This window comes from Hibiscus syriacus, unplaced genomic scaffold (genome assembly GCF_006381635.1).
Source record: "Hibiscus syriacus cultivar Baekdansim isolate YM2019G1 unplaced genomic scaffold, ASM638163v2 tig00110328_pilon, whole genome shotgun sequence".
In the NCBI taxonomy this organism is placed as follows: Eukaryota; Viridiplantae; Streptophyta; class Magnoliopsida; order Malvales; family Malvaceae; genus Hibiscus; species Hibiscus syriacus.
Window position 1 is genome coordinate 902945 of NW_024062685.1, and position 26503 is coordinate 929447.

Genomic DNA, 26503 nt, shown 5'->3' on the forward strand with positions numbered 1-26503 from the left:
CTTCGAAAAAGACAGAAGATAAGGCTGGCCCAGATGTATTGTGAAGCCCATTGGATTCGACCTTAACCAATACTTGGGCTACGGTTAGCTTGAATTTTAGGTGTTAATTATGTTTATATTTGGTTCGAAAAGGAATTTTTTTTAATAATGAGTAAAATTTTGGATAATTTTTTAACACATATACTATATATTCGTAAGTTTTTTTTAAAAATGATATTCTTTTTTATATACAAATCTATCTTTTTCATTCCAACAGTTTCCGTACTTCCAAAAATCAAGTACGGGTGCAAAGAGGCAATCGCCGGCGACAATATATTTTCCTACGTACGAATGTATGTATCTATACTAGATGTAAGTTTAAATCGAATAGCTCCACAAAGGTACATAATCATCGGCGGCGTCATTTTCTTCTTGTTCCCATTCGCCATCGTGCCCGCACCGAGGAGGTGACATCATCATACCGGCAGCCATGTTCGCCCAAAATCTTTGTGTCCCAAACAGCGCCTCTTCGTCCCAATAGAGCCCTTTGTCGGACACCGTCGTTTTCTCCATCTCTGTGTTTTCATCGCTCCTTGCTTTGTTTGTAGAGTTGCCATCCGGATGCATGGCCGTTCGGAAAGTCTTCGCCACCTCTGCCGCTGTCTTCTGGATATCCTTCGGGTCGGAAGAATCCGGCAGCGGAAGGTTCCAAGCCGAGTCGGCGAAGTTCAGACAAGCCGACCTTCCTCTCAGGGCAATCGCTGCCACGTCATGCGCACGCGCCGCAATCTCCGGAGTAGGAAAAGTCCCCAGCCAAATCCTCGACTTCTTATTGGGCTCCCTCACTTCGGAGACCCACTTCCCGTGATTCCGCCGGCGGACTCCACGGTACACCGGGTGACGCGTCTCCCGGAACTTCTTCCTTCCATCTCTCTTCTTCGGACAACTCGAAGCTAACATCACTTCTTCGTCGGAAAAATTCGCCGGACGACCAGTTCCACTCCCAGAAACCGACCCGGAATCGACCATATCGTAATCTTGAACTAAGAAATCCATTTCTAAGTTCTAAATCAGGAAAAAAAACCAGCTTAACTTTCAGTAGAACTATCAGTAATCAAGTATTTCCACTTTGGAAATCTGAAAAGGGGATTAATTATATATAGAGAATTGGTTTGGCATAGACAATATTAAAAAAATTGAAGATATTTAGAGAATTAAATACAGTAAAAAAAAAAGGAATTGAAGTTATTGAACACGGAAAATCCAAGGTAGTGGCACTGTACTTGTAGATAGATTCTTAGAGCGTAAGTCTAAGTTTCGGACAAGCTGTGGATCAGCCAGACAAGGGCACGTGGAGATTTTGACATTATGGATTTATCCATTTTAATAAATGAATGAATGAAATCTCTGATTCAAAAGGTTCATCTTCTTCCTTAGAAGTGACAGGGAACACGGGAGGGGCGTACGTGGCGAGTTTATAGGGAAAGCTAACGTAGTATTAAGAACACGCGCGAAAAAAAAGACGAGGTGGCAAAGGAAAAAGCTCTTTTCAGGGTGATGTCATGATTTCCGACACACGGTGGACAGTTAAATATTTTATCTTTTACTAACTGCCCTTCACAAAAGACAAAGGAGGGGCGGTGGCGATGCATCGTAGAAAGTAACCTCCCCCAAGGCTGAAGGCTCCAGTGGTGGTCATTGCCGCGTTACACCCTGTGGACCAATAGTGTTGGGTTTCATAGGACCTATAATTATTGGGTTTTTTTGTATGCTATTATGGGCTAATTTACATATTTTTGCATTTCTAATTTTGGACATTTATGTATATTCCAATTTTTTATTAATATGAAATAATTATAAAATAATATCTGTTCAAAAATAACTCTCAATCATTTGATATTAAACGTTTAAACCTCTAATATTTCTGGTGCTCGAACTCATAACCTTAAAAAACAACAATTCCTTTTCACTTTAAAACACGAGTTATTCATTTAAATTTACAAAAGTTATGTTTGTAAGAATTTAAATAAAATTTATATATATATATATATATATATATATATAGAGGATCTATTTATTTATACTGTGTAAATTATTTTAGTTTTACGAATTTTTAGGATCTATTTATACTGAAGTTTATATACCATTATATTTAATTCAAATTATTTCTTCATCAATAACTTTCCTTTTTTTTTCCCTCTTTTTTACGTTTGCGACTTTATCATTGCAGGTTCCGGAAGAAGACGAGTTCTTGGCTTCCTTGTTCAACTTCGGCAGTCTGTTCGACTGACACCATCGCTTCAATAAGCTAGCTAGTTGATGGCATGTATTAAATTATATACATATAGTTTATGCATGTCCTATATAATATATGGTTTGTAATGTTATATATATGCTTGCAGTTGTGTCGTCCAATTATATCAACAAATATTTAGTATCTTTGCTCATCTTTTTATTAAGATTTATTTTGAATTCTAATGAAAAAAAAAAGCTTAATTAATTACCATATTTTCTTTCTTCAAATTATGGAAATTACTATACATTAGCAACTTTGTCCTCTAAATCTCTCAAAATTTGAAATAAAAAAGTAGCCGTTGCATGATTTTCTTCTATCCAATGCTAATGCCATATGAACCATACTAAATTCTACCATATATTGATCCAAATCTTTGTTGGATTTATTTTACAGTAACAATAGATTTCGAGCATCCTTCGTAGAGTGTTGGATAGATTTTCATAATCATCTCGATGCCATGAATCCAGGTCGTTGTGCCGCCTGTAGATATTTAAGAAGAAAATGCCCTCCCGACTGCATCTTCTCTCCTTACTTCCCGCCCAATGTCCCTCAAAGATTTGTCTCCGTCCACCGCATCTACGGCGCCAGCAACGTCGCGAAACTCCTCCAGGTAAACATCGGTTTTGAGATCAAAACGATATATGTCCATGTGGTCTGAGTTCGATCATCGTGTATGTACACAGCAACTGCCGTCCCATCTGCGAGCTGAAGCGGCGGAATCACTGTGCATGGAGGTGCAGTATCGAATCGAGGACCCCGTGTACGGCTGCGTCGGGCTCATATCATCGCTGCAGCAACAGATACATGATGCGGAGAAGCAACTGGCTAAGACTCAAGCCGAGATTGCGTTTCTGAAATCTCATGCTCAACATTCTCAAGTTGCACTGTTGGACGATGCTGCAAATCTTGGCTTCTCTAATCATCAAGGTTCTTCTGGGTTTATGTAGGGTTTAATATCGAGTGGATAACGCATGATTATGGTGTAATAAAAGTAACTTTGATTAATGCAAAGTTTTAAATATTTATAAATTATGTGTTGGCCTATTAAATCGCATGTTAAATAGATGTGTTCGTAGGCTATGTGTCACCCGATTCTAAAAAAAATTCGAACTACATTTAAATGTCAAATATCATTCAATAAATATAAAACAAAGGTGGTCTAGACAAACCCACTCCATAACCAGTTCCTATATACCTTGCGAGATCTTGGCCTCGAAGGTATGTGAATATATACATATAATATCTATATATATACACACATATAATTGATAATCATTATTGGAAACTTCGACGAGCCTAACTCACATTTATAATATTAGACCCTTACGCAACTAATTTTTTCTTCTTTACCTTTAAGCTTTCATTCTCTTACATTTGACACTTTTTCTCTCTTTTTCACGCTTACTAAAATGGTAGAGCTCTCCCTATTTATAAATTTTAGTGACCATTAACTTGTTGATATATGTCACATCTTAACCATTTAATATTATTAATATCTAGATTCTTCTGGCTAAACTGACGAGATAATGTTGTGGGAAAAATAAATTCACAAGATAATACGTTTTAACAATTAATTGTTGAGATGGGGTGTTTACTACAGTTCGAACGTAGGTCGCCAGGTGATTCGGGAGATCAAGGAGGTCGCCATGCCGTCCCCGCGTCCCACAATGGAAGGTCGCCATGCACGCTGTCTAATTCAAACTTTTTTCTTTAATCTCTTCCTGGGGATTGAACGCTGTTATAAGAAGAAAAAAGAAAGGAAGGAGATGATTGAATATAAGGCAGTCTGCCCCCATTTATTCGAGCACATGGAGTGTTGAGTTAATAATTCACTCTCATGGTAAATTCATCATTTCTACACACCTTTCCTCTATACCTTTTCCATTATTTGTTGGGTGAAACTTCTTTATCCTTTCTCGGCTAAATTGCTGAGATGAGTTTTCAAACCTTTGATAGTTTGAATTAGGCAGCGTGCATGGCGACCTTCCATTGTGGGACATAGGGACGGCATGGCGACCTCCTTGGTCGCTCGGATCACCTGGCGACCTACGTTCGAACTGTAGTAAACACCACATCTCAGCAATTAATTGTTGGAACGTATTATCTAGTGAATTTATTTTTCCCACAACATTATCTCGAAAGTTTAGCCAGATTCTTCTATTAGATAATTCTAGATATAATATTGAATAATACAAATATCTAGATTATTTTATAATTTCTAGACATCTACTTTTTCTATATTAATCTAGAATATTTTCAAGATATATCACCTAAATGACAATTATATATTTATCTATAAGTTGCATTGGATTTCAAGAATTTTGATTTGAAAATGCATATCTAACAGATGATAACTTTGTTTTTCTTTTTATGTTTAACTCAAGCACAAGATGTTCCCAAAAAGATTCTTGAGCATATGGATGTCTAAGGCTTAACAATAGAAATGTGGCCAGCCGTTTACAGGTCCGCTTTTGACTAATTATCTATTTACACTTTCTTAGTGGTTTTACAATATCCCTAAAGTTTCTTGTGGATATGAAAATATTGTAGAAGTATCGGCTCTTCTTAAAGCGAATCGCAGAGAGGGGTTGTTTTCAACCAAAGGCCATGTTCAACAGGTTACCCAAGTCCACTTTCGCAGTTAGCCATTCACTGTTGATGAAAACAGCTGAAGAATACGCTCGACTGCGAGAACTGCAACGATTTAGGGGCTTAACATCGTATCCTGGCTATGGAGGGAGTTACTCGGCTCATAGTGCTACTAGGTATGTAAGCTTCGACTATGGTAATCATGGTGCTTCAAGCAGCGAAACGGTTCAACCCATATGGCGTTGGACAATCCCGTTTATTGTCCCACCAAGCTAACAAGTCACTGCTCCCTGGGAACATGATGAATACGACCTATATCGGTAATTGACCTGGATACGAAAACAGATCAAATTTGTCACTCAACGGTGGATTTTGTATTGGCCTGACGAATTCTTCGAACTCATTGCAATCGTACCCGCAGCAAATTCAACCAAGGACTGGCTTTTACGATGCTAGTTCCTCATCCCAGTTAAGCACCTGGTCTTCATTCTTCCAGTTCGACATTCGGCAGCAACAAGATCTTCGGAATCATGAGCAGTTCCCAGTCCCACCCTAGTCTGAATCCCGGTTACGGTGGCAATACTACTAGCTACGCTGGGATTAGCTTGAATGCTGATGGGCTTAACGGTGTGGCCATCATTCAATTCTGGCTCCAGGAGGGCTCTCTTCTTCGGGAACAAACCAAGTTCCACCAGGGTTTAATGCATCGAACCAACAAGCAAACACCTCGATGCTACCGGGTAATAGCCTATAACAAATGATATCAGACAGATCCTTTAACTACCAGATTTCACACTTAGCGTCTCAGTAGGTCGAGTAAACAGAATAAACAATCGTGATGATAATAGTGATGATATTATCATCACGATATTAGATATAATCATGTCATGTCGTATAGAAGTGTGAGACATAAATCCCGTGTCGAAAATTAAAATGGAGATCATGAAATTCATAAATTAAAATTTTTAATTTTAATTTTATTGTTAATTACACTCTATCTTACTCCATTTTTTATTATGATCTTAGCTAGCTTAAATTATCCTCTCTAAATATGTACGACCTCGAATGAATTTTAGGTCTCATTTTAAATTAACTAAACTGGAATGTCTATATAATAATAATTTATATGAATAAAACCCGAAACTACTCGTAAACATCTCTATTTTTGTTCCTAATTGAATTATTTGTGTTCTATTAGACCATCAAATCAAATCCGAGCCGATTTAATCCTTTACAAGCAGGGTATGTTCGGTTCACAGAATGTAAGATTACCAGTTGGAATAAAAGATTATCAGTTGGAATAAAAGATTACCAGTGGGAATAAAATATTACCAGGGAATATGATTATTTGGAATGTTGTATTTTGTGTTTGGTTGGTTTAGCAAGAATGTAAGATTACCGTGTTTGGTTAAAGGAATAAAAGATTATTGGAATGTATATTTGACCAAATTGTCTTTATTATATATTTGTATAATATTACAAATTGTAAAATATTTATATTTTCTTTAAAAAATTAAATTCATATATTTATATAATTCTTTTTACAAAACAAAAATATAAAAAAGGTTTAATGAAAGGGTAAATTTTTTTAACCCCTGAACTTCGTATAAAATTTTAATTATAAATTTTTTTTGTAAATGTAAAATAATTTAAGGATAAATTTGTAATTTAACCTTCGTAGAATTTTTATTATTAAATGACAGAAGAATGATATTTTTGAAAAAAAATAAAAATTTAAGGGTATTTTAGTCCAAAACGCCGGTAATGTTACAATACCTAAAGGAAGGGAGGTAATAACATTCCCGATAATATACCTAAAAAAACCTACTATTGATAATAAAACATTACAGGGAATGAGATTCTCAGCCAACCAAACATGGGAATATGAGATTCTCATCCCATGGGAATCCCACAATCCTTGAACCAAACCCCCCCTCAGATTATTAGGTATGTCCAATCAAGATTAATAAATACTTTATCTACAGTACCAACTCAAGTAGACCAAATCCTATCCCATAAAAAAACCAAGAAAGATCACAGCATTTAAATTAACATATTCAAAGAGTAATTATCCTACTAATATTCAAATTAAATAATAGATTTAATTTACAATGATCAAAAGTTAAAGTACTTTTATTAGTCAAACTTAAACAAATATTATTTTAGTTTGAAATATACAAAAGTATATAATTATCTTTTAATATTCAAAATTAAAAAGATAAAAAATACATTTTTAAATTAAATTATTAAAAGAGTAATTATCCTACTAATATTTAAATTAAAAATTATCTTTTAATTTGCAATAGTTAAAAGGACTATGAATTTAATATAAATATTAAATCCATCAATTAAATTCACTCCTTTTTCAACAATGCATATAGCAACAAATGAAAGATGATACTCCAACTGCTGAATATGCCCTACCTGCTGAAGATAATTCATCAAATGAGCAGGCATGTTATCATCATTATCATCACTGAAGTTTATTACCATTATGTTTAATTCAAATTATTTCTTCATCAATAACTTTCCCTTTTTTCCCCCTCCTTTTTACATTTGCGACTTATCATTGCAGGTTCCGGAAAAAGATGAGTTCCTGGCTTCCTTGTTCAACTTCGGCAGTCTGTTCCACTGACACCATCGCTTCAATAAGCTAGCTAGTTGATGGCATGTATTAAATTATATATATATATATATAATATGGTTTGTAATGTTATATATATGCTTGCAGTTGTGTCGTCCAATTATATCAACAAATATTTAGTATCTTTACTCATCTTTTATTAAGATTTATTTTTAAATTCTAATGAAAAAAAACGTAATTAATTACCATATTTCTTTCTTCAAATTATGGCAATTCCTATACATTAGCAACTTTGTCCTCTAAATCTCTCAAAATTTGAAATAAAAAAGTAGCCGTTGCATGATTTTCTTCTATCCAATGCTAATGCCATATGAACCATACTAAATTCTACCATATATTGATCCAAATCTTTGTTGGATTTATTTTACAGTAACAATAGATTTCGAGGATCCTTCGTAGAGTGTTCAATAGATTTTCATAATCATCTCGATGCCATGAATCCAGGTCGTTGTGCCGCCTGTAGATATTTAAGAAGAAAATGTCCTCCCGACTGCATCTTCTCTCCTTACTTCCCGCCCAATGTCCCTCAAAGATTTGTCTCCGTCCACCGCATCTACGGCGCCAGCAACGTCGCGAAACTCCTCCAGGTAAACATCGGTTTTGAGATCAAAACGATATATGTCCATGTGGTCTGAGTTCGACCATCGTGTATGTATGCAGCAACTGTCACCCCATCTGCGAGCTGAAGCGGCGGAATCGCTGTGCATGGAGGTGCAGTATCGGATCGAGGACCCCGTGTACGGCTGCGTCGGGCTCATATCATCGTTGCAGCAACAGATACATGATGCGGAGAAGCAACTGGCTAAGACTCAAGCCGAGATTGCGTTTCTGAAATCTCAGGCTCAACATCCTCAAGCTGCACTGTTGGACGATGCTGCAAATCTTGGCTTCTCTAATCATCAAGGTTCTTCTGGGTTTATGTAGGGTTTAATATCGAGTGGATACCGCATGATTATGGTTTAATAAAAATAACTTTGATTAATGCAAAGTTTTAAATATTTAAAAATTATATGTGTTGGCCTATTAAATCGCATGTTAAATAGATGTGTTCGTAGGTTATGTGTCACCCGATTCTAAAAAAATTTAGACTACATTTAAATGTCAAATATCATTCAATAAATATAAAAATAATTTAAAATATTTTTTTATTAAATTAAAGTGATTACAAAGCAGTATCTGTTCTAAATACTCTCAACAATTTGACAATTAACACTCAATCACCTTGCTTGAGCCACTGGTGCTCGAACCTATGACATCTAGGAAAATCAACCGTTCCTTTAACCACCGAGGTAAGTTGATCCGTGTAATAATTTAACATTATTTGTTTTTGAATTTAATTGTTTACACGTAATAGTATCTATTTTAAAGAATCTCAATCAACGTTCAAATACTTTAAATCTCTATAAATAACATCCGAACGAACCAATTTTAAAAATGATTCACGTCTTAAATGCTAAAGTAATCAAAGTCAAATCGTAATTTGATTTGAAAATAATTTAAGCGTTTGTTAAATTAAAATTGTATATGAGACGGGCCATTTTTATGTATAAAATTTATAAACCTTGTATTTGCTTAATTTAAGTACGATTTGAAGTGACATAATCAAATTATGTTTAACTTTATTTATATACATAAATATATAAATGATTGATTCCAATTCATTTACTATTAATTTATACTATACTTTTATTTAAAAATATTTTATTTTTAATTTAGTATTTAATATTTTATAATACTTTCCATTTGATAAATTTATTTATTTATTTATGCTTGTGGGGTGAATGAGAGGAATCTTAGTGATATTCTTGCTGCACTTGCCTTCGGTTGGGTTACTTACCTGTAGGTATTTTGGGGTGCCATTAGTTATAAGGAAGATCTCGATCAATGACTGCTATGCTCTTTTGGAGAAAATCAGGGTTAAATTTAGGATATGGTCTAACAAAAACCTAAGTTATAAGGTAGGTTGCAACTTATCAAGGCTATTCTTTGTAGTATTTTTCACTATTGGAGCCGATAGTTTATCTTTTCTAAAACTGTGATCCTTAGGATTGAGCAACTGTGCATGCGTTTCTTTGGGAAAGGCATAATACTTCTGTCAAGGGGTTCGGGTGAGTTGGCATCAAGTTTGTATGTTGAAGTCTGAGGGGGGCCTGGGCCTTAAGAATTTTGTCTGTTGGAATCAAGTTTGTATGTTGAAGTCTGAGGGTGGGGGGCTGTGCCTTGAGAATTTTGGTCATCATAAAGAATATCTGGGCTGGGGAAGGATTACTTTGGGTTGCTTGGGTCTAGGAGTATGTCCTGAAAGGCTCTGATTTCTGACAAGTGGATTGCAAGGCTCAATTCAGTTGGGTTCTTAGGAAGCTGTTTAAACCATCGGGTGGTTGCTGGTAGTTGTTTGCTAATGATGCTAACCGGGATTTGATAAGTTGTAGTTGGGTTTGGGATAATGTGAGGGATAGAAGGGATAACATGCAGTGGCATAAGATTATCTGATTCCTTTCCCATGTTCTAAACCATGCTATTGTGGCTTGACTGTCTATCGTAAGACAGGTTGCCTACCAAAGATAGACTTGCTCGGATAGGGGTTGTCACGGGTAATCAGTGTTGTTTGTGTGGTTTAGCTAATGAATCCTGGGATCACTTATTTTCAGAGTGTTCTTTTTTCTCATAGCACTTCGGGCGCGATCCTTTCTGCTTGCGGGCTTCAACATTGGCCCCCGTGTTAGCAGGAAGGCTTGGCTTGTGCGATTGAGAACTTGAAGGGTTGGACTTTGACCCATATTTTAAATTGGCTCCGTTTATTGTTCAAACCCATTTTCTGGGTCTAGTATTTTGTTCAAATTTTAGGCAGGTCTTCGGGCTTTTTGGTGAGCGCCCGACTTTTAATCCAACCTAAGCTGAACGTGTCAAAATAATCTTTTTTTTCTTTCTAAAAATAATAAAATGTTATAGTCATATGTTAATATTTAGGGTAAACTACATATTTATGACCTAAACTACCAGTTTAGTTATGTTTTAATACATAAACTTTCAATTTTTTCAAAATCATACTTAAAGTTTAGTTTTTATTTTATTTTATTATCATACTGTTAAAAACTTAATGCGTTTAGTACCTAAATTATCAATTCTAGTCCATTTTAGTACCTAAAATTTTAATCTTTTTCAAAAATTAATGTTAAATTTTGAACAGGGTACTAAAATAAAATAAAAAACTAAACTTTAGCTATGATTTTAAAAAAATAAAAGTTTAAATACCAAAACAGACCAAAGATGATAGGTTAGGTACTAAATACATAATTTAGCCTAATATTTATATACTTTATTATTAAACTTAAGGCAAAAAGGCACCCTAAGCCCTTGTACTTTAAAAAAATCAAATGTGACCTTCAAATTATTTCTCTCTCAATGTGGCATTTCAAATATGAAAACAAACTCAATGTGACCATTTGAGTATCGTTTTCCGTCGTTGATTGTTACAATGTTGACGTGACAGTCTATGGTGCTGACGTAGAGGTCCACTGTGGCTAATGATGTGGAATATGATATGGTAGATGGGCTAAATTATTTTTTTTTAATTTTGTTCAAAGGCCAATTTTTTTTTAAAGTTCAAGGGCTTATTTAATTTTTTAAAATAAAAATATTTAAAGTTATAAATATAAAATTATTCAAATATTTAAAAAAAATAAATATAAAAACACTAAAATAAAAATTAAATTATTAAAAAATGAAATATTCATATTAAAAATACTAAAACTATTATAAAAAATTAAAAGTTTTTGAATATATATCATAGGTTATAAAATGATAACATATAAATTATCAAAAAAATTAAAAATATTTTTAAAAAGATATATTATACATAACATGTAGATGTAATATGTATGCATATCATCAACACTTTATACAATGTATTTTTACTGGATTAATCGAGATTTACAAAATTTAAATTAGCCGAGACTTACAAATTTTGGATTAGTTGAAATTTACTATGTATTCTAATTATATTTTATTTCAAAACTTAATAAATAATTATCTTTTAAATAAGTCGAGGCATACAAAAAAATAATTAGAAAACATAATAATTTTTAACTAATAAAAAAATATAAATCTTGATAAATTTTGTAATTCTCGATCAATCAAATAAGAATACTTTGTATAAGTATTGATAATATGTATATATGTTACATGAGTATGTTATGTATAATATATTTTTAAAAAAATATTTTTAATTTTTTTGATAATTTATAAGTTATCATTTTATAACCTATGATATATATTCAAATTCTTTTAATTTTTTTATAATCATTTTAGTATTTTTAATAATTTAATTCAATTTTTAGTATTTTATATGTAATTTATTGAATATTTGAATAATTTTATATTCATAATTTAAAATATATTTTATTTTAAGACAAATTAAATAAACCCTTGAAGTTTTAAAAAATCAATTTGGCCCTTGAACAAAATAAAAAAAAACAATTTAGCATGTCTGCCATGTCATTTTCCATGTCATCATCTACAGTGGACTGCCACATCAGCGTCGTAGATTGTCACGTCGGCACTGTAATTGTAACGACTGAAAATATTGATCAAAGGGTCACATTGAGAGAGAAAATAGTATGAGGGTTAAATTATGTTTTTTTTTAAATTACAAGAGCTTGGGATGCCTTTCTGCCTAAATTTAATCAATATATTCTAATTTTCCCACAAGTATTCTACTTTGTCTAATTAATTGAAATATCAAATACTAGTATTTGGGTCAAATTAGGATTTGCTTAATATAATTCGGCCCATTTTCACAAATATCTCAAAAACTGGGGGCTTGTGAAATACGAACGTTATTTTCACCTCGCTATTTATTGACTCACGAGCTGCACGTTTTAGCTCATTTCGGGAAAAATATCGCGGGCCTCTTTCACTAGGGTTTCGAACTTTCTTTGATTGTTTCACCCTGATATTGCTGTTTCCGAAGGTAATTCCTCACTCTAATCATCGTTTCTTTGTTCAATTTCTATACAAGTTTATTCTCCGGAGTTTTTTTATTCCTTTTCCATGAAAATACGTGTAAATGAAGGAAAATCTAGTTTTTATGATTCTTATAAATGTAATTTGTTCGGTTCCAATCTTTTATCTCACCTTATTTCTCTTCTCTGTATCTAAGATGAGATTTTAGCTCAGATCTATGACTTGTATATTTTAGCTCAGATCTATGATTTGGTCATTTTTCATTTATGTAGATCCAGTAGCTATAATTGTGTTTTCATCTCCCCTTCCTTTGAAAGACCTCGAGAGCATCCTTCACTAGACTGCCGTGAACAATTTGCTTATTTATCTCGAAAAGAATGCTTTCTCTTTTTATTGTATGATGATTGATGAATCAAAATATAAAGAATGAAAGACATGTAATTAATTTGGGGGAAGTCTCTTCTCTTGGAGGATGTTTTATGAAAATGACATCTGTGCTATATTTTAAATAGCCGGGAAGATCTCCTTGTCTTGTTGGTTATCTTTTGTTTTGTCTTTTAAGCCTCTGTTTACTAAATTGCTTTGAGATATTTGTTGACGCTGCTGTTATGTTCTTTCTATTTTAATTATGTTAGAGTGTGTTAGTGCTTGATAGGTTACACTCTTTTTTTGACTTGTTCTTCCATAAGTTTGCATGAGTGTGTACATGTATGTGTCTCTCTGTGAAATACTGATGGAAAGTTGTCGCATCTGCTCAGGCAACATGAGACCCATTTTCTGCGGAAACTTTGAGTACGAAGCTCGGCAGTCTGATTTGGAACGACTCTTCAGAAAATTTGGGAGAGTCGAAAGAGTAGATATGAAGTCTGGTAAGTATTGTTTCGTTATGTTATTTGTTCCATGTGAGAATTTGAGCACCATTCCCTTGCTCCTTTTTTTACTTTTCTTTCATGCTATTGGTGCAATTTGATGGATGTGTTAATTGTAAAAGTGTCAAAGAGTATTTTGAGCTTAAAAAGCTGTTTTCTTGTTCACTATGTCAGTTAAAATCTATTCCACGTAGTTTTTAGTTCCAAAAATGTAAATGAATCCAAGCTAATTTTTTGGTGCTGAACTCGAATTCCGAAAAAAATCTTGCTCGACAAATTTTCTAAGTATAATTGTGTTATTAAAAAAAAGCTTAATTTGAATTCTTACGGTAAGTATAATACTCTTTAATTGTAAATGCCTGTAAAAAGTTAAAATATGGAGCAATATGTGTGCAAATGTCGAGATGAGTTAAAGTTCCTGCAGCAACGAGGAATGTCGAGTATCCTAGTTCCAGAGCATTAAGGTGTTGGTCCCTATCGTGATGGCCGTGCAGCAGCATGACCTCGTAATACACGACACAGCAGCATCAATCTTCCTTCGTTGAGTTTTACTGGGGGTCAACGATGTTTAAGGAAAAAAAGTAATTTTGAAAAATAAGCCCCCATACTCAACATTTTCTTTGGCGCAGGATTTTCTTGGGATCTAATGGAGGAGCTCCTCAGAATTCTGTTTCATGCATGTGATGAGCTTCCTCTTCTTGCTTTCAAGAAGAGTCACTCTAATCTGCAATGGCACCGATCATCCCTCATTTTCCTCCAGCATTTTTTCATTTCATTCATCATGACTTTTTCCCAGCCCTCAAATTCAGACATGTTTCAAGGTAGAAACATTACTGACCTCATGGCAGAGGCTGCAGAAAATATGGAGAAGGCACATTAATTCCTTGCCCTACCTGAGATCCATTTTTGGATTCTTGTTCCTTGACATCACTTAGTTCATCGCTCAAGGTCTGTTACTACTTTAATTGGTCTTAGTTTATAGATTATAAGGAGCCTGCCAAAATTGTCCTTGGGCAGCATTTTAGGTGGTTTGTCTCTTGCCGAAGAGGAAATGCCAACTGATAGAAGATTCCTTTGGTGGGAGGATTCATTGTATCTTAGTTAATCATTTTCCACCATTGTGAAACTCCTAATGAGTCCATTTTTTCCTGGTGAGTAGGATTTGCTTTCATCTATATGGAAGATGAGAGAGATGCTGAAGATGCCATCCGAGCACTTGATCGAACAGAATTTGGTCAAAAACGATGTAGGCTTCGTGTTGAATGGACGAAGGTATTGATTCGGTATTGTTACTTTTGACAGATCATTGAACTGCTTTTCTGTTTGCTTTCTCATCTAAGTAAATTCCTTTTTATTAATGTGTTGTAGAATGAGCGTGGCATTAGAAGGCCCGAGGGAGGTGGGGGTGGTTCAAGAAGACCTGCTTCCAATACAAGACCTTCAAAGACTCTATTTGTCATCAATTTTGATCCATATCACACTCGGACTAAGGATTTGGAAAGGCATTTTGAGTCTTATGGAAAGATTGCAAATGTAAGGATCAGAAGGAATTTTGCATTTGTACAATATGATTCCCAGGATGATGCCACCAGAGCATTGGAGGCTACAAATATGAGGTATAATTCCTACTTCCCAAGAAGAATTGTCAATTATTTACTCCTTTATTTCAAAGATATTCAGTAAATCTTATTATTATTTTTCCTGAACCATGTTCTCTTGTCTAATTGCAGCAAGCTGATGGATAGAGTTATTTCGGTAGAATATGCAGTTCGAGATGACGATGATCGCCGAAATGGTTATACTGAAACTCGTGGTAGGTCACCTGAGAGAGGTCGTGATAGAAGGCGATCACCAAGTCCTTACCGAAGAGAGAGGGGTAGCCCTGATTATGGCCGGGGCTCTAGTCGTAGTCCTTATAGGAAGGACAGGGGGAGCCCTGATTATGGTCGTGGCCACAGTCCAAGTCACTATAAGAGAGATAGAGGTAGCCCTGAGTACGGCCAGATCACCAGCCGTAGTCCTCCCCGAAGAGAGAGGGCTGGCTCTGACCATGCTCGTGGCTCCAGCCGAAGTCCTTACAGGAAAGAGAGGGCTAGCCCTGAGAATATCCAAGGCCCTAGCCGTAGTCCTTATAGGAGAGAGAAGCGAAGTGCTCAAAATGATGGTAGCCCTCATCATAGTCCTTACAGAAGAGAAAGGCCCACTTCCGACAATGGTCATGGAGCAGACCATAGCCCATATGGAAAGGGGAGAGCTAGCCCAGAGAATGGTCGTGGTCCCAGCCCAAGTTCTATGCCAGAAAGAAGGGTCAGCCCCTATGGTGGTGAAGCTGAAAGTCCAGCCAATGAGAGATATCGCAGGTTCGTATCATTATGATCTATAAGTTTTGCTTTATCTTTCGGTTCGGAGAATCAGTTTCACTTTATATTTTGCCATTTGAACTGCAGTCAATCACCGGCGGCGGGGAATGATTAGGATCTGGAGAAAGCATAGAAGGTCTTCCTTTGTCTTTGTGGTAAAACTCAGTTGGAAGCATTGTTATTTGTTCGTCTTTGGTGACAAAACCGTTTATGCAAATTACATTTAGAGCTGGATTCTCTGTCCTTTTGCTGTAGTGCATAGTTTTAAAAGGCTAGATTTGCTATGGAGCCATCCTGTTTTACTTTGAACTTTGAAACTAGTTTCTTTTCATCAGCTTGACCCCTTTTTCATGCTTATTAGCTATCATCCCTTATCTTGTTTTCTGAAATGTCTTGGTCAATCATTTAGAATTTCATCGATAACCGATCTCCGAAGGTTCTCTCTGAAAGCCATAGTACACCGGCAACACTGCCTTTGCTTCCAAAAAGACATGCTGCTGTGGACCTATACCGCAGCACCATGACCGAACTGCCACAATGTCACCCAAATAATCTCAAACAGCAGCTGATAACGTAATCGAAGTATTTGCTTCACAACTGCCGCATCAACATTTAGCTTAACAAGCCTAGGAGCAACTCTTAGACCATCGACTCGATCATTATGAATAGTTTTAGTTGATGTTTTAAAGATTGATGCATCACATTTTAAAATTTACAGATCAAATTTAAATGATAATTTTAATTTGGAAATCTCGTATATAATTGTCTATTATTATATTGGTAACATGATCTAGATGAAGGGCAAGTGGTGAGATGTTAATGAGGATGAGGAGTGCCAATGGTCCGCTCGTATCTCCACTCAAGTCAGATGCATAGGCAGCCATTGGAATCTGTATCATATTACCACATGTTGTAAAAGACGAGATTTTGATTTGAAGTGGATATAAATGGCACTTATTCAGACCCCATTGACATAGTTGGATTTGGTCCATTTTCTTTCGCGTCAATCAAGTGCAAGGCTGAAACCCTGAAAGAGCCATTATTGAAAGGGAAAAAAAACAAAGTGGTACTGGCGAGTGCGTGCACAAATGACGAAGCTTTTTCAGACAAGCAGGGAGAGCATTAACCATTTCTATGCCTAATTCTACGACCTTTTTGAAGGAGCGAATCAGGGTACACAAATAAAGCTGTTGTGTTGCATTAAGGAGACACTTGAAGAAAAATAGTCGATTGTTCACTGAATGGTACGCCCCCCTCTCTATCCATATCCAATCAATCCCTTTGCTTTGCTTTCTTGTTTTACTGCCTCTTTTGTCGTTTCTGAATATGTATAAATGTATGATCCAAAGTAAAACTATTGAAAAAGATACGTAAATCATGTTAGTTTTATATTTAATATAAATATTATTAAAAGCATCTTGTAACTAATGCAAAGTTGTTGTCCTCCTTGGGTGTCATTGAAAAGAGTAAACACTCACTATACCTAAAAAAATTGGGAGCAAGGATCTAATTCACTTAGTTTCAAAACTAAGATGATCTAAGAAATAGTTGGATCCAAAAAATTAAAAGGAAAAAGATTTAATTTATCTAGTTTCAAAACTACGAGGTACTTAAAAAACAATTAAATCCAAAACTTTTAGAGAGTTGTTTTTTTTAAATAATTTGGGGTGATCAGAATCTTTCTATATCATTGACAATGCATATACACTTGTAAACCCAACTGTTCAAATTTAAAATTTCTAGAAAAATAATATTTTTTCTATTATTGAATTCATTTGATGAATTCTGGGTATGAACCTGGTGATTTCTTTGGTAAAAGATTTTTTATTATTTCTATAGAATTCAGGTTTGAGCACCATAGATGTAAGAGGTGTGAGTGTTCAATATCAAAATGTTAAGAATTATATTTAAACATATACTATCTTATAGTTACATTAAATCAATAAAAATTGATGAATTCTGGAACAAACCGCACGTCTTTTCTTTAACCAAGTGGTGTGCGTCATGCATAGGTTCAACTACGTAATTTATGTTCTTTTATGACTTAACAAATGCCCATAATTATAAAATATATCAATATAATATACTCTAATAATGCATATTAATATTTTGTCCGAATATATATACTATATCCAAGTCTTATAGTTATCTTAATAATCCTTTGCGTACTTATTTTTGACAAATCATGGGAACAAGGAAAACAATGATAAAATAATAAAAATAATCACAATATTAATAATATTTGCAGTTGAGAAATTGCATGGCACTACCAAAACGGAACAAAGAAAACCCTAGAAATGATAAATACAATATGAACGTGACATCTTTCGTGTCACCTTTTGCTTTTAAAAAAATCAGAGCAGAGGATGAACACACTATCATCACCACGAGTAGTGCTTTTACATTACTTTCAAAATAAATAATATATCTTATATAATTTACTTTTGTTCTTACTTATAAATAAAATCCTTCAATTAACCCGAATTAATTTATTTCAGTAGTTAAAAGAATTGTTGTTATTTTTAGATGTCACAAATTCGAGTACCAACGACTGTAACAAGGTGATTCATTATCAAATGGTTGAGAGAATTATAACATATACTACTTTGTAATCACATTAGCTTAACAAAAAAATCTTTCAACTAACTTAGTGTTGGAAAAAGAAGGAACTATTCAAACCTTTACCCTTATTTTTTGTTAGTTTAATTGTCGGTCATTATCTGACTTATTAATCAACAAATTCGAATCGAGTATTATAAAAAATTATTTTGAAGTTCATTTTCTCAATCTAGTTTACTCCATTCACGATATTAGAATTCGAACTTCTTAAAGAATGTAATATCTCATCCTATTAAATCAGTTGATTGTTGGTCATAATCCTTAGTTTAATAAATAGTAAAGTAACCATGAATGTTGTGTTTCATGTTGGGAGTAGAGGCCAAATGGGAATATGGGTTTTTACAGAGAAGAAAGTTAAGCAAAAACAAAATAAAGAATGCTTTGGCCTTTAACAAAGATCACTCAAAAAGTGGGAAAAAAGAAGAAGAAAAGAACCATAGCATCCTTCTCTTCAACGCTTAAGAATAAATAAATAAACCCAAGTGTTCAAACCAAGCTCTTAAATCAAAATCGGGTTAAAACTTTTCTTATAAAGAGAGCAAAATAATTCCAAATCGAATTTAAAATAAAATGTTAATTACGATCAAAATGATATATTTTGTCGGTACTACCGACTTAGTAAATCTTATTATTAATGAATAAAAAAATTAATTACAAAAAATTTAGGTCAGGAGTGACTCTTTCAGTCTATGGTCAGAGTATACCTAAGATACATTTGGGATTTACATAAGAATTTACATATTGCCCACCAAGAGTGACAGTGGTAGGAATCGAACTTGGACTTACAAGCTTAAATTCTTGAATCCAACCACTTGTGCCAACACTTCTTGGCAATAGATTTTACATTATGAATTGACGATGATGAATGCATTAAAAGATTAATTATGAATGCATGAACCAAGTTACCTCATTAGTTAAAGGAATGATTGATATTCCTAGAAGTTCTAGGTTCGAGCACCAACGACTATCAGCATTGGTGATTGAGCGTTCATTGTCAAATGATTAAGAATATTTAGAACATATACTACTTTATGATCATTAAAAATAATTAGCATACAAAGAAATGGGAACTCAATTCTCGCATAGCCAAGTATAGTATAAAAGAAAGATTAAGCTAAACACATGCAAAAGTTGCAATTTTCCCGTTTCAAAGGATTTTCCACACGTTTTCTCCACGTAGTGTTTCCTTTGGTCCAAACCACTACTGAAGATTTATTTTATTCACTTAATTATTTAAATATAGATTTATTTTATTAAATCAAATAATATTATAGGAAAAGTTAATTTATATAAAATATTTAATATTACTAAATTTTTTGAATATTCGGATCCAAAATCTTAAACAAATTAAAAGTTGAGATTTGGTTATTTAATACCAAAATAAACCAACCCCACTCATATGTGGAACTGTCAATGCCGACAACTTTGGTTGACAACATCTTTGTTTTTTTCTTTTATTAATTTGAGTAAGCACAATTCAATATTCGATTAAAGATAACTCTCAATCATTTAATATTAAACGTTCGCATATTTAGTATTTTTTATACTCGAACTCTAAATCTAAAAAAAATAACAAAAATTCTTATATTATTCAAGTCGCTTGTCTCTTGTTGTTTATAGGTTCTTTGTAGTGCAAAAACCAGGGTCTCCTCCAACATAAAGCTGACTTTGACTCCCGGTTTAATTTGCCAAACATTGAGAGACAAGACAACCTAGAATGGGTTCCTAGTACATGCCACAATTGCCTTGTCCTTTGCCCTACACAGTACCAACTTTAATACAACAATAAACAGAACTATAAGTTCCCCCTTGAGGGGGGCCCTATTAAAAAATGGCTCGAATACGAATATAATCGAGTTTATGTACGATTATAAATGGCTCCAATACTGAAAATCTCGATAAAATAAAGGTTCATATGATAATTTCTCCCTTGCCACGTTTACAAGCATTTAAAATTCACTATAAAACCCATTTAGTCCCCCTTGCACAACCCTCCCTAACACAATCCATCTTGCTCGATCACTCGTAGCATTTTTCATATACAGCAAGATGTGCCAGTTCAAATCCTCCGGTGAATGTGATTCCGACGTCCCTTACCTTCTATCGATCGACGACTCGACGAAAATCTACGGACCATTCATCCCTAACGAGAAGGTAGATAGGGCCATTTCTGTTCCTCTTGCAATCAAGGAAGCCATTGCCATAGCCAATATTGCTGTCCCTATGATACTAACCGGGCTCATGTTGTATTCCCGGTCGTTGATTTCCATGCTTTTTCTCGGCCGCCTAGGTGACATAGCCTTGGCGGGCGGTTCGCTCGCCATCGGCTTTGCTAATATCACCGGCTACTCCATTCTATCCGGTCTCGCCATGGGAATGGAATCGATTTGCGGCCAAGCGTTCGGCGCAAAACGATACACCGTTCTCGGCATCACGTTGCGGAGAACAGTGCTTTTGCTTCTCGTTTCTTCGCTGCCTATTTCTCTCCTGTGGATCAACATGAGGAGGATATTGATACTGTGCGGCCAGGATGAAACTATAGCCATGGAAGCACAATGGTATCTTGTTTATTCGGTCCCTGATCTTTTAGCCCAATCAATTTTACATCCATTGAGAATCTATCTTCGAACACAATCCATTACTCTCCCTTTAACTTGTTGTGCCATGTTATCGATTCTTCTTCACATACCCATCAACTATCTTCTAGTTTCATATCTTCAACTAGGCATCAAGGGTGTTGCTCTTTGTGGTGTGTGGACAAATTTCAATCTTGTGGCCTCATTGATCATCTATGTACTCTATTTTGGTGTACATGAAAAGACATGGGGAGGGTTCTCGGTCGTCGAGTGTTTTAAGGAATGGAAATCACTGTTGAATTTGGCCATCCCGAGCTGCATTTCTGTCTGCCTCGAATGGTGGTGGTACGAGATCATGATTCTCCTATGCGGCTTGTTGTCGAACCCGACGGCGAGCGTCGCTTCGATGGGGATTTTGATCCAAACGACAGCATTGATCTACATATTCCCGTCGTCCCTGAGCTTCAGTGTGTCTACTCGAGTCGGGAACGAGCTCGGTGCAAACCAGCCTAAAAGGGCCAAGCTCGCTGCCTTCGTAGGCCTTTGTTGTGGCTTCATGCTGGGATTATCAGCACTATTGTTTGCCACAATGGTGAGGAACATATGGGCTAGCATGTTCACGGGAGACAAAGAGATCTTTGCATTAACATCCCTTGTTTTGCCGATCATCGGTCTATGCGAGCTCGGGAACTGCCCGCAAACAACAGGTTGCGGGGTTCTACGAGGCACGGCGAGGCCAAAAGATGGCGCCAACATAAACCTCGGTTGCTTTTACCTCGTCGGTATGCCGGTAGCGGTATGGCTCGGTTTCTTTGCTGGGTATGATTTCAAGGGACTATGGCTCGGAATGTTGGCAGCTCAAGTGTCGTGTATGGTGACCATGCTAACGGTTCTGATCAGAATGGACTGGGATTTCGAGGCCGAAAGGGCTAAGAGGCTGACCGGAGCTCAACCGGCCGTCGATGACAGCAAAGAGAGACCAAACCAAGCGGAAATCCAGGAGGATTCGTCTTCTTTATTATGTGATTTGGATCATTATTGCCTCGTTTAATCAACAATTTTCCCCTTGTTTTTCAAGTTTTATATTTTTATTTTGTATAGTTTAAAAGAGGGTTAGGATCCAATTTCATTATTTTCAGAATTTTCGGTATATTAATCATCGACCCAATATCATTAATTAAGCATATTCTACGTACCATTTCATCTTAATATTCAGCCGCACAACCTGTATTCAGTACTGTCATATGATCTACAAATATGAAAAATTAACAGCCCATAATGAATTGATTTTAAAAGTTTAAGTCCTTGATTGTCTCTCAAAAGAAGGAAGAAAAAGTGTTCGATGCCCCATAATTGAGATAATGGGGGCCAATTAAGGGAAAGTTACAAGAAAATTATGATTAGAGCAAGAATTTAGGTTTAATTACTACCTTGAACTTTCCCTAAATTTTGTGCATAAAATTAAAGTAATAAATGCTTGAAAATAAAGGCATTCACATGCGAAAAAGAATTTACTTTATCCCTAGATTTTGCATTAAAATTATATATAATTATTAATTATCTTTCTGTTTTAATTTTTTAGAATTCGATTTTGCATTAAATATTAGGTATGTTTTTGAAAAATTAAAAGTGTGGATACTAAAACGAATCAAAATTAATAATTTAGGTACTAAATGAGTAGTTTACCCTTACAAATAACATGATGTTTTGTGTTAATATAATGACTAGGTCAACAATATTAGAAGAGATTTATAGGTACACGAAACGTTTAAACTTTTGCGAAAAATCAATTAAGCTCATAAACTATTGTTTAGGTTAAATAGTATATCCTATTATTTTGAACTTAGGAGGATTTGAAGTCAAAATAGGACTAAACCTATTTTACCAGAATTTAGGAGGAAAAATGGAAGCTGAAAAAGTCGTGGGAAAAGGTCAGGTGTCAGTGATTGCAACAGGTGGTGTGGACGACAATGGTGAGGCTCTGGTGGCTGCTCAAGGTGGTGTTATTTCAGCTGAGTGCATTGCTTTTATTGACAACCTGAGTAAATGAGTTTCGGGGAGAGTTCTACGCGAACTATTCAGGCATTATGGGAAGGCGACGAGGGTCTTCATTCCCAGAATAAAAAAATAAGGAAAAGTATAAGGATTCTACCTTTGCTTTTGTCAGCTTCGCTTCTTATGATGATTTGAAGAAGATAATGAGATTGTTTAACAAGAAGAGCATTGATGGTAGGGTGGTTGAAATGTCCAAAGCCAAATTTGAGAAGGTGAAGGGCGGACATCCTCGATCTCGTTTCACTCAGGGAGCTAAGCATGGCATTGTGAAGACAAAAACTGGATGCTTCAAGGGGAGAACATGGGGCATGTAGACCGGCTAGGAAGACTTATAACATTAGAGATAGCATGTCATATAAGGAGGTTGCGTCTGGAATGTCTAGGAAACAAGCCTACACTGAGTTGGGTTCAATGAGACGTAGAGAGAATCCTTCCGAGGGGGTGTCGAACAGTTTGCAGAATATGTTCTTTCCAACGCAGGAAAATGAATGGCTAAAATGGTGCATGGTGGGATCACTGAAATGTGGCTTTGATCGCAACCAGGTACAGGAGACATTACATAATGAAGGTATTGATGCAAAAATTGCCTTTTGGGGTGCTGACTCGTTTGTGGTAATGTTTGCATATGAGGAGTGTATGTCTAACACCATTAAATATAAGATGAACGTCCTCTGGTTCTGGTTTGATTGGATTGATCAACTCATGTTGGAAGACGGATTGTCATACATGATCTGTTGTATCTCGCTTGTTGGTATCCCATTATTGTGTTGGCATGAAACGTTTTTTTTGGAAGGTTTAAGGAATAGAGGGGGTAAATTCCTGGGCCTAGCGGTAGGGACAAGAAGGAATGAGTGCGAAAATGTTTGTAAGGGTTCTTGATCTTAATGGAATTCCATCTGTAGTTACAATGTCCATCAGAGGTTGTCCTTTTGTTATTAAAATCAGGGTTGACAAGGGATAATACTGATTAGGTAGACGATTCAATCAGGTGCACTGGTGATCGGTTGGACGATTGACCGACTGAGGAAGGTGGAACCGATGGTGTAGATGACTGTGGCGATGTGAGGTTTGTCGATTCCTATTCCTCCTCAGTCATTGACGGTTACTCTGTGGGTGACAAGGAAGTGTCGATTCATGTGTCCCATTCATTGGGAATAGTTGTGGTTGATTCTAAATCAGGTGCAAATTTACCATTAAATAATATTTCTCCGATTCAGGTGGTAGAGAGGGAAAAATCCTGACGTAGTTGACCGAATGTTGGATAGCAATCATCATCAATAGAACCCTAAATTGGGTAAAATTATAGTGATAACATGTTAGGTCGCAAGCCTGCTGATAATTCTTTGATTTTGAATCATAATATATTTCGGCTTTCCTATTCTCCAAGGGGTCGAAATGGTAATGCCTCGGGTTCCAAGCAGAATACTAATAATTCAGTTGATGAAGTGGTGGCAGATAGCTTAGAAGATTTGAATCTTAATTCAATGGTGGTAAAAGATTTGTGTCTCGTCAGAATGGATTGCTCGTAAGAGGGGCGATGAGCAGCTTTCTGATTACTGGTAAAAAACTTCCATATTCCGATACCCTAGTAGCTCGTTATATCATGCAAGCACAAGCAGGCTCGCCAGGAAGTAAATAAGAACATCTCTTGAAGGAAATGGGTATTCTCAATTATGCTCGGATCTTGGTTCAACTAGTAGTCAAGACCCGCTGATGGAAGCTGGGACAATTTGGGCAGTAAGTAATGCAATGAAAGTTTCATTTAAACGGGGAAGAGAGGCTATCCTCAATAAAATTCGAGATCTGGAAGGGGAGGATTTGAGAAATCCATAAGTAAGGCTCTGTTATAAATTAGGTAGTGTTATACTTTCATCTATGAATTTGTCTATCTTATCATGGAATGCTAAATGTTTTGGGATGAGGGAAAAAAATCGGGTAGCCTGCAAATTATTTTCTGAGCGTAAGGCGAACATAACGTTCTTTCAAGAAACCAAACTTGAAGAGTTAAGTCATTCGTTCAGTAGAAGACTGGGCGGAAGCTTCCGAGGTAAAATGACATTTGCTCCGGCAGAGGGGTCGACTGGTGGGCTTATATGCGGTTGGAATCCTAACTTCCTTGATGCCTCGGACAATATTATTTACCACAGGTTTATTGCTCTAGTAGGAAGAATCAGAGGTATTAATAGTGTGTGTGGGTTTGTGAATGTCTACGGTCCCTTGGTCGAAGCATAAAAATGGGCTTTTTTTAGAACCTCTTACAGTTGGTTGAAGCCCATGATATTGTCTGGTGTATAGGGAGTGACTTTAACGCTTACCTAAATTCTGAAGAAAAAATTGGGCTCTCTGAAAATAGTCGAACAATAGAAATCTTCAGGAATTTTGTACAAAGAGTGAGATTGGTGGATCTTCCATTGGAAGAGGGGACTTATACATGGTGTAATAATCAGTTCTCACTCACGTTTGTGCGGCTGGATCGCTTTTTAGTAGCAGCGGAGGTGATACATGCATTCCCAAATTTGTCTCAAAAGTTATTGTCCAAAGAATTATCGGGTCATAAGGCCATCCTATTATATTCAACTACTGTTGAATGGGGCCCTAAACCATTCAAGTTCTATAATTACTGGCGCGAGTCAGATGGGTTTGGTAAATTTGTCACTAATTCTTTTAAGGTGCTTAAATCTGCAGGAGGTTACAAAAGCATCGGGCAACTTCTAAGGAATTCTAAAAAGTCCATAAAGCAGTGGTATGCGAGTTCAAGAACCGATATCCAAACTAATATTGAATCACTGGAAACAAACATTTGGATTTTAGAAAGTAAAACGTGGAAATATGAGGCCTCTGCTAATTTATTTCTCGAGCTACATAATCTTAAAACCAAGTTATGGCATGTTTATCTGAATGAAGAGTGAATGTGGCAGCAGAAGTCAAGATTAAGATGGTTTTCGGAGGGTGATCGTAATACGCGATTTTTCAATGATGTGGCAAATATGAAGATGAAGCAATATGTTATTTTTGGGGTAAAGATTGGGGGAGATATGGTGGAAGATCCAATTCGTATTAAAATGGCTGTCAAGAATTATTTTTGTAATGTTTACAATAAATCGGTGGTCATCGAGATCGAGTCCTTGAATCTTCCATTCAATAAACTTAGCTCGTGGCAGTCTTCAGACTTGGAAAAACCGTTCTCGGTGGATGAAATCTGGGGAAGTTATCCGTACTTCTTATGTGTATCAACAACTTCAATCTCGATTCTTGTCAATGGGTCACCCACAGACCAGTTCAGCATCTCGAGGGGTTTGAGACAAGGCTATTCCCTCTCGCCGTATCTATTTAATCTAGTTGAGTAGGCACTCAATCTCATGATGGTCAAAGCATCATCAGTAGGCCTCTGTTCGGGAATTAAGATGGGGAATGACATCAATTCTGTATTTAACCTTCAATTTGCAGACGATCTACTAATATTTTACGAAGCAAATTTTGATCAAGTGAGGAATGTGAAAACGATATTATGGGTGTTCGAGCTCGCATCTGGTCTACAAATTAACTTGAAG

General features: G+C 35.7%; 6 protein-coding genes across 8 annotated transcripts; 5 read left to right on the forward strand and 1 right to left on the reverse strand.

The window, feature by feature from the left end:
* Positions 1 to 342: 342 nt before the first annotated feature.
* LOC120118437 (dehydration-responsive element-binding protein 1D-like) lies at positions 343 to 26503 on the reverse strand. Its single transcript, XM_039138465.1, has 3 exons — positions 26498 to 26503; positions 19812 to 19819; positions 343 to 1041 (listed from the first exon to the last, which is right to left on the reverse strand). The coding sequence occupies exon 3, from the start codon at positions 1033 to 1035 to the stop codon at positions 358 to 360; it is 678 nt and encodes a 225-aa protein (XP_038994396.1). The 5' UTR covers positions 1036 to 1041; positions 19812 to 19819; positions 26498 to 26503; the 3' UTR covers positions 343 to 357.
* LOC120118815 (LOB domain-containing protein 24-like) lies at positions 2733 to 3222 on the forward strand. Its single transcript, XM_039138781.1, has 2 exons — positions 2733 to 2885; positions 2959 to 3222. Exons 1-2 carry the CDS (start codon positions 2733 to 2735, stop codon positions 3220 to 3222), a joined length of 417 nt encoding a protein of 138 aa, XP_038994712.1.
* On the forward strand, positions 7943 to 8432 carry LOC120118816 (LOB domain-containing protein 24-like). Its single transcript, XM_039138782.1, has 2 exons — positions 7943 to 8095; positions 8169 to 8432. Exons 1-2 carry the CDS (start codon positions 7943 to 7945, stop codon positions 8430 to 8432), a joined length of 417 nt encoding a protein of 138 aa, XP_038994713.1.
* On the forward strand, positions 12362 to 16066 carry LOC120118436 (serine/arginine-rich splicing factor RS40-like). 3 transcript variants are annotated; one of them, XM_039138462.1, is made up of 6 exons: positions 12362 to 12480; positions 13232 to 13342; positions 14502 to 14614; positions 14711 to 14958; positions 15073 to 15702; positions 15790 to 16066. In XM_039138462.1, the coding sequence occupies exons 2-6, from the start codon at positions 13237 to 13239 to the stop codon at positions 15815 to 15817; spliced, it is 1125 nt and encodes a 374-aa protein (XP_038994393.1). In that variant the 5' UTR covers positions 12362 to 12480; positions 13232 to 13236; the 3' UTR covers positions 15818 to 16066. The 3 variants fall into 3 exon arrangements, with proteins under 3 accessions (XP_038994393.1, XP_038994394.1, XP_038994395.1); XM_039138463.1 differs by lacking the exon at positions 12362 to 12480 and adding an exon at positions 13972 to 14290; XM_039138464.1 differs by lacking the exons at positions 12362 to 12480; positions 13232 to 13342 and adding an exon at positions 14338 to 14419.
* Positions 20371 to 21948, forward strand: LOC120118818 (protein DETOXIFICATION 49-like). The gene has a single exon (XM_039138783.1). The coding sequence runs from the start codon at positions 20371 to 20373 to the stop codon at positions 21946 to 21948; it is 1578 nt and encodes a 525-aa protein (XP_038994714.1).
* Positions 25005 to 25861, forward strand: LOC120118819. The gene is made up of 2 exons (XM_039138784.1): positions 25005 to 25128; positions 25248 to 25861. Exons 1-2 carry the CDS (start codon positions 25005 to 25007, stop codon positions 25859 to 25861), a joined length of 738 nt encoding a protein of 245 aa, XP_038994715.1.

Bases quoted from the DNA above. Each gene is read 5' to 3' on its own strand.
- LOC120118436 (XM_039138462.1), top strand. From the start codon at position 13,237: ATGAGACCCATTTTCTGCGGAAACTTTGAGTACGAAGCTCGGCAGTCT. The intron at 14,959-15,072 runs GTATAATTCCTA...GTCTAATTGCAG, and splicing joins TTGGAGGCTACAAATATGAG to CAAGCTGATGGATAGAGTTA. The intron at 15,703-15,789 runs GTTCGTATCATT...TTTGAACTGCAG, and splicing joins GCCAATGAGAGATATCGCAG to TCAATCACCGGCGGCGGGGA.
- LOC120118819 (XM_039138784.1), top strand. From the start codon at position 25,005: ATGACATTTGCTCCGGCAGAGGGGTCGACTGGTGGGCTTATATGCGGT. The intron at 25,129-25,247 runs GTATTAATAGTG...TCTGGTGTATAG, and splicing joins TCTAGTAGGAAGAATCAGAG to GGAGTGACTTTAACGCTTAC.
- LOC120118816 (XM_039138782.1), top strand. From the start codon at position 7,943: ATGAATCCAGGTCGTTGTGCCGCCTGTAGATATTTAAGAAGAAAATGT. The intron at 8,096-8,168 runs GTAAACATCGGT...GTATGTATGCAG, and splicing joins ACGTCGCGAAACTCCTCCAG to CAACTGTCACCCCATCTGCG.
- LOC120118815 (XM_039138781.1), top strand. From the start codon at position 2,733: ATGAATCCAGGTCGTTGTGCCGCCTGTAGATATTTAAGAAGAAAATGC. The intron at 2,886-2,958 runs GTAAACATCGGT...GTATGTACACAG, and splicing joins ACGTCGCGAAACTCCTCCAG to CAACTGCCGTCCCATCTGCG.
- LOC120118437 (XM_039138465.1), bottom strand. From the start codon at position 1,035: ATGGATTTCTTAGTTCAAGATTACGATATGGTCGATTCCGGGTCGGTT.
- LOC120118818 (XM_039138783.1), top strand. From the start codon at position 20,371: ATGTGCCAGTTCAAATCCTCCGGTGAATGTGATTCCGACGTCCCTTAC.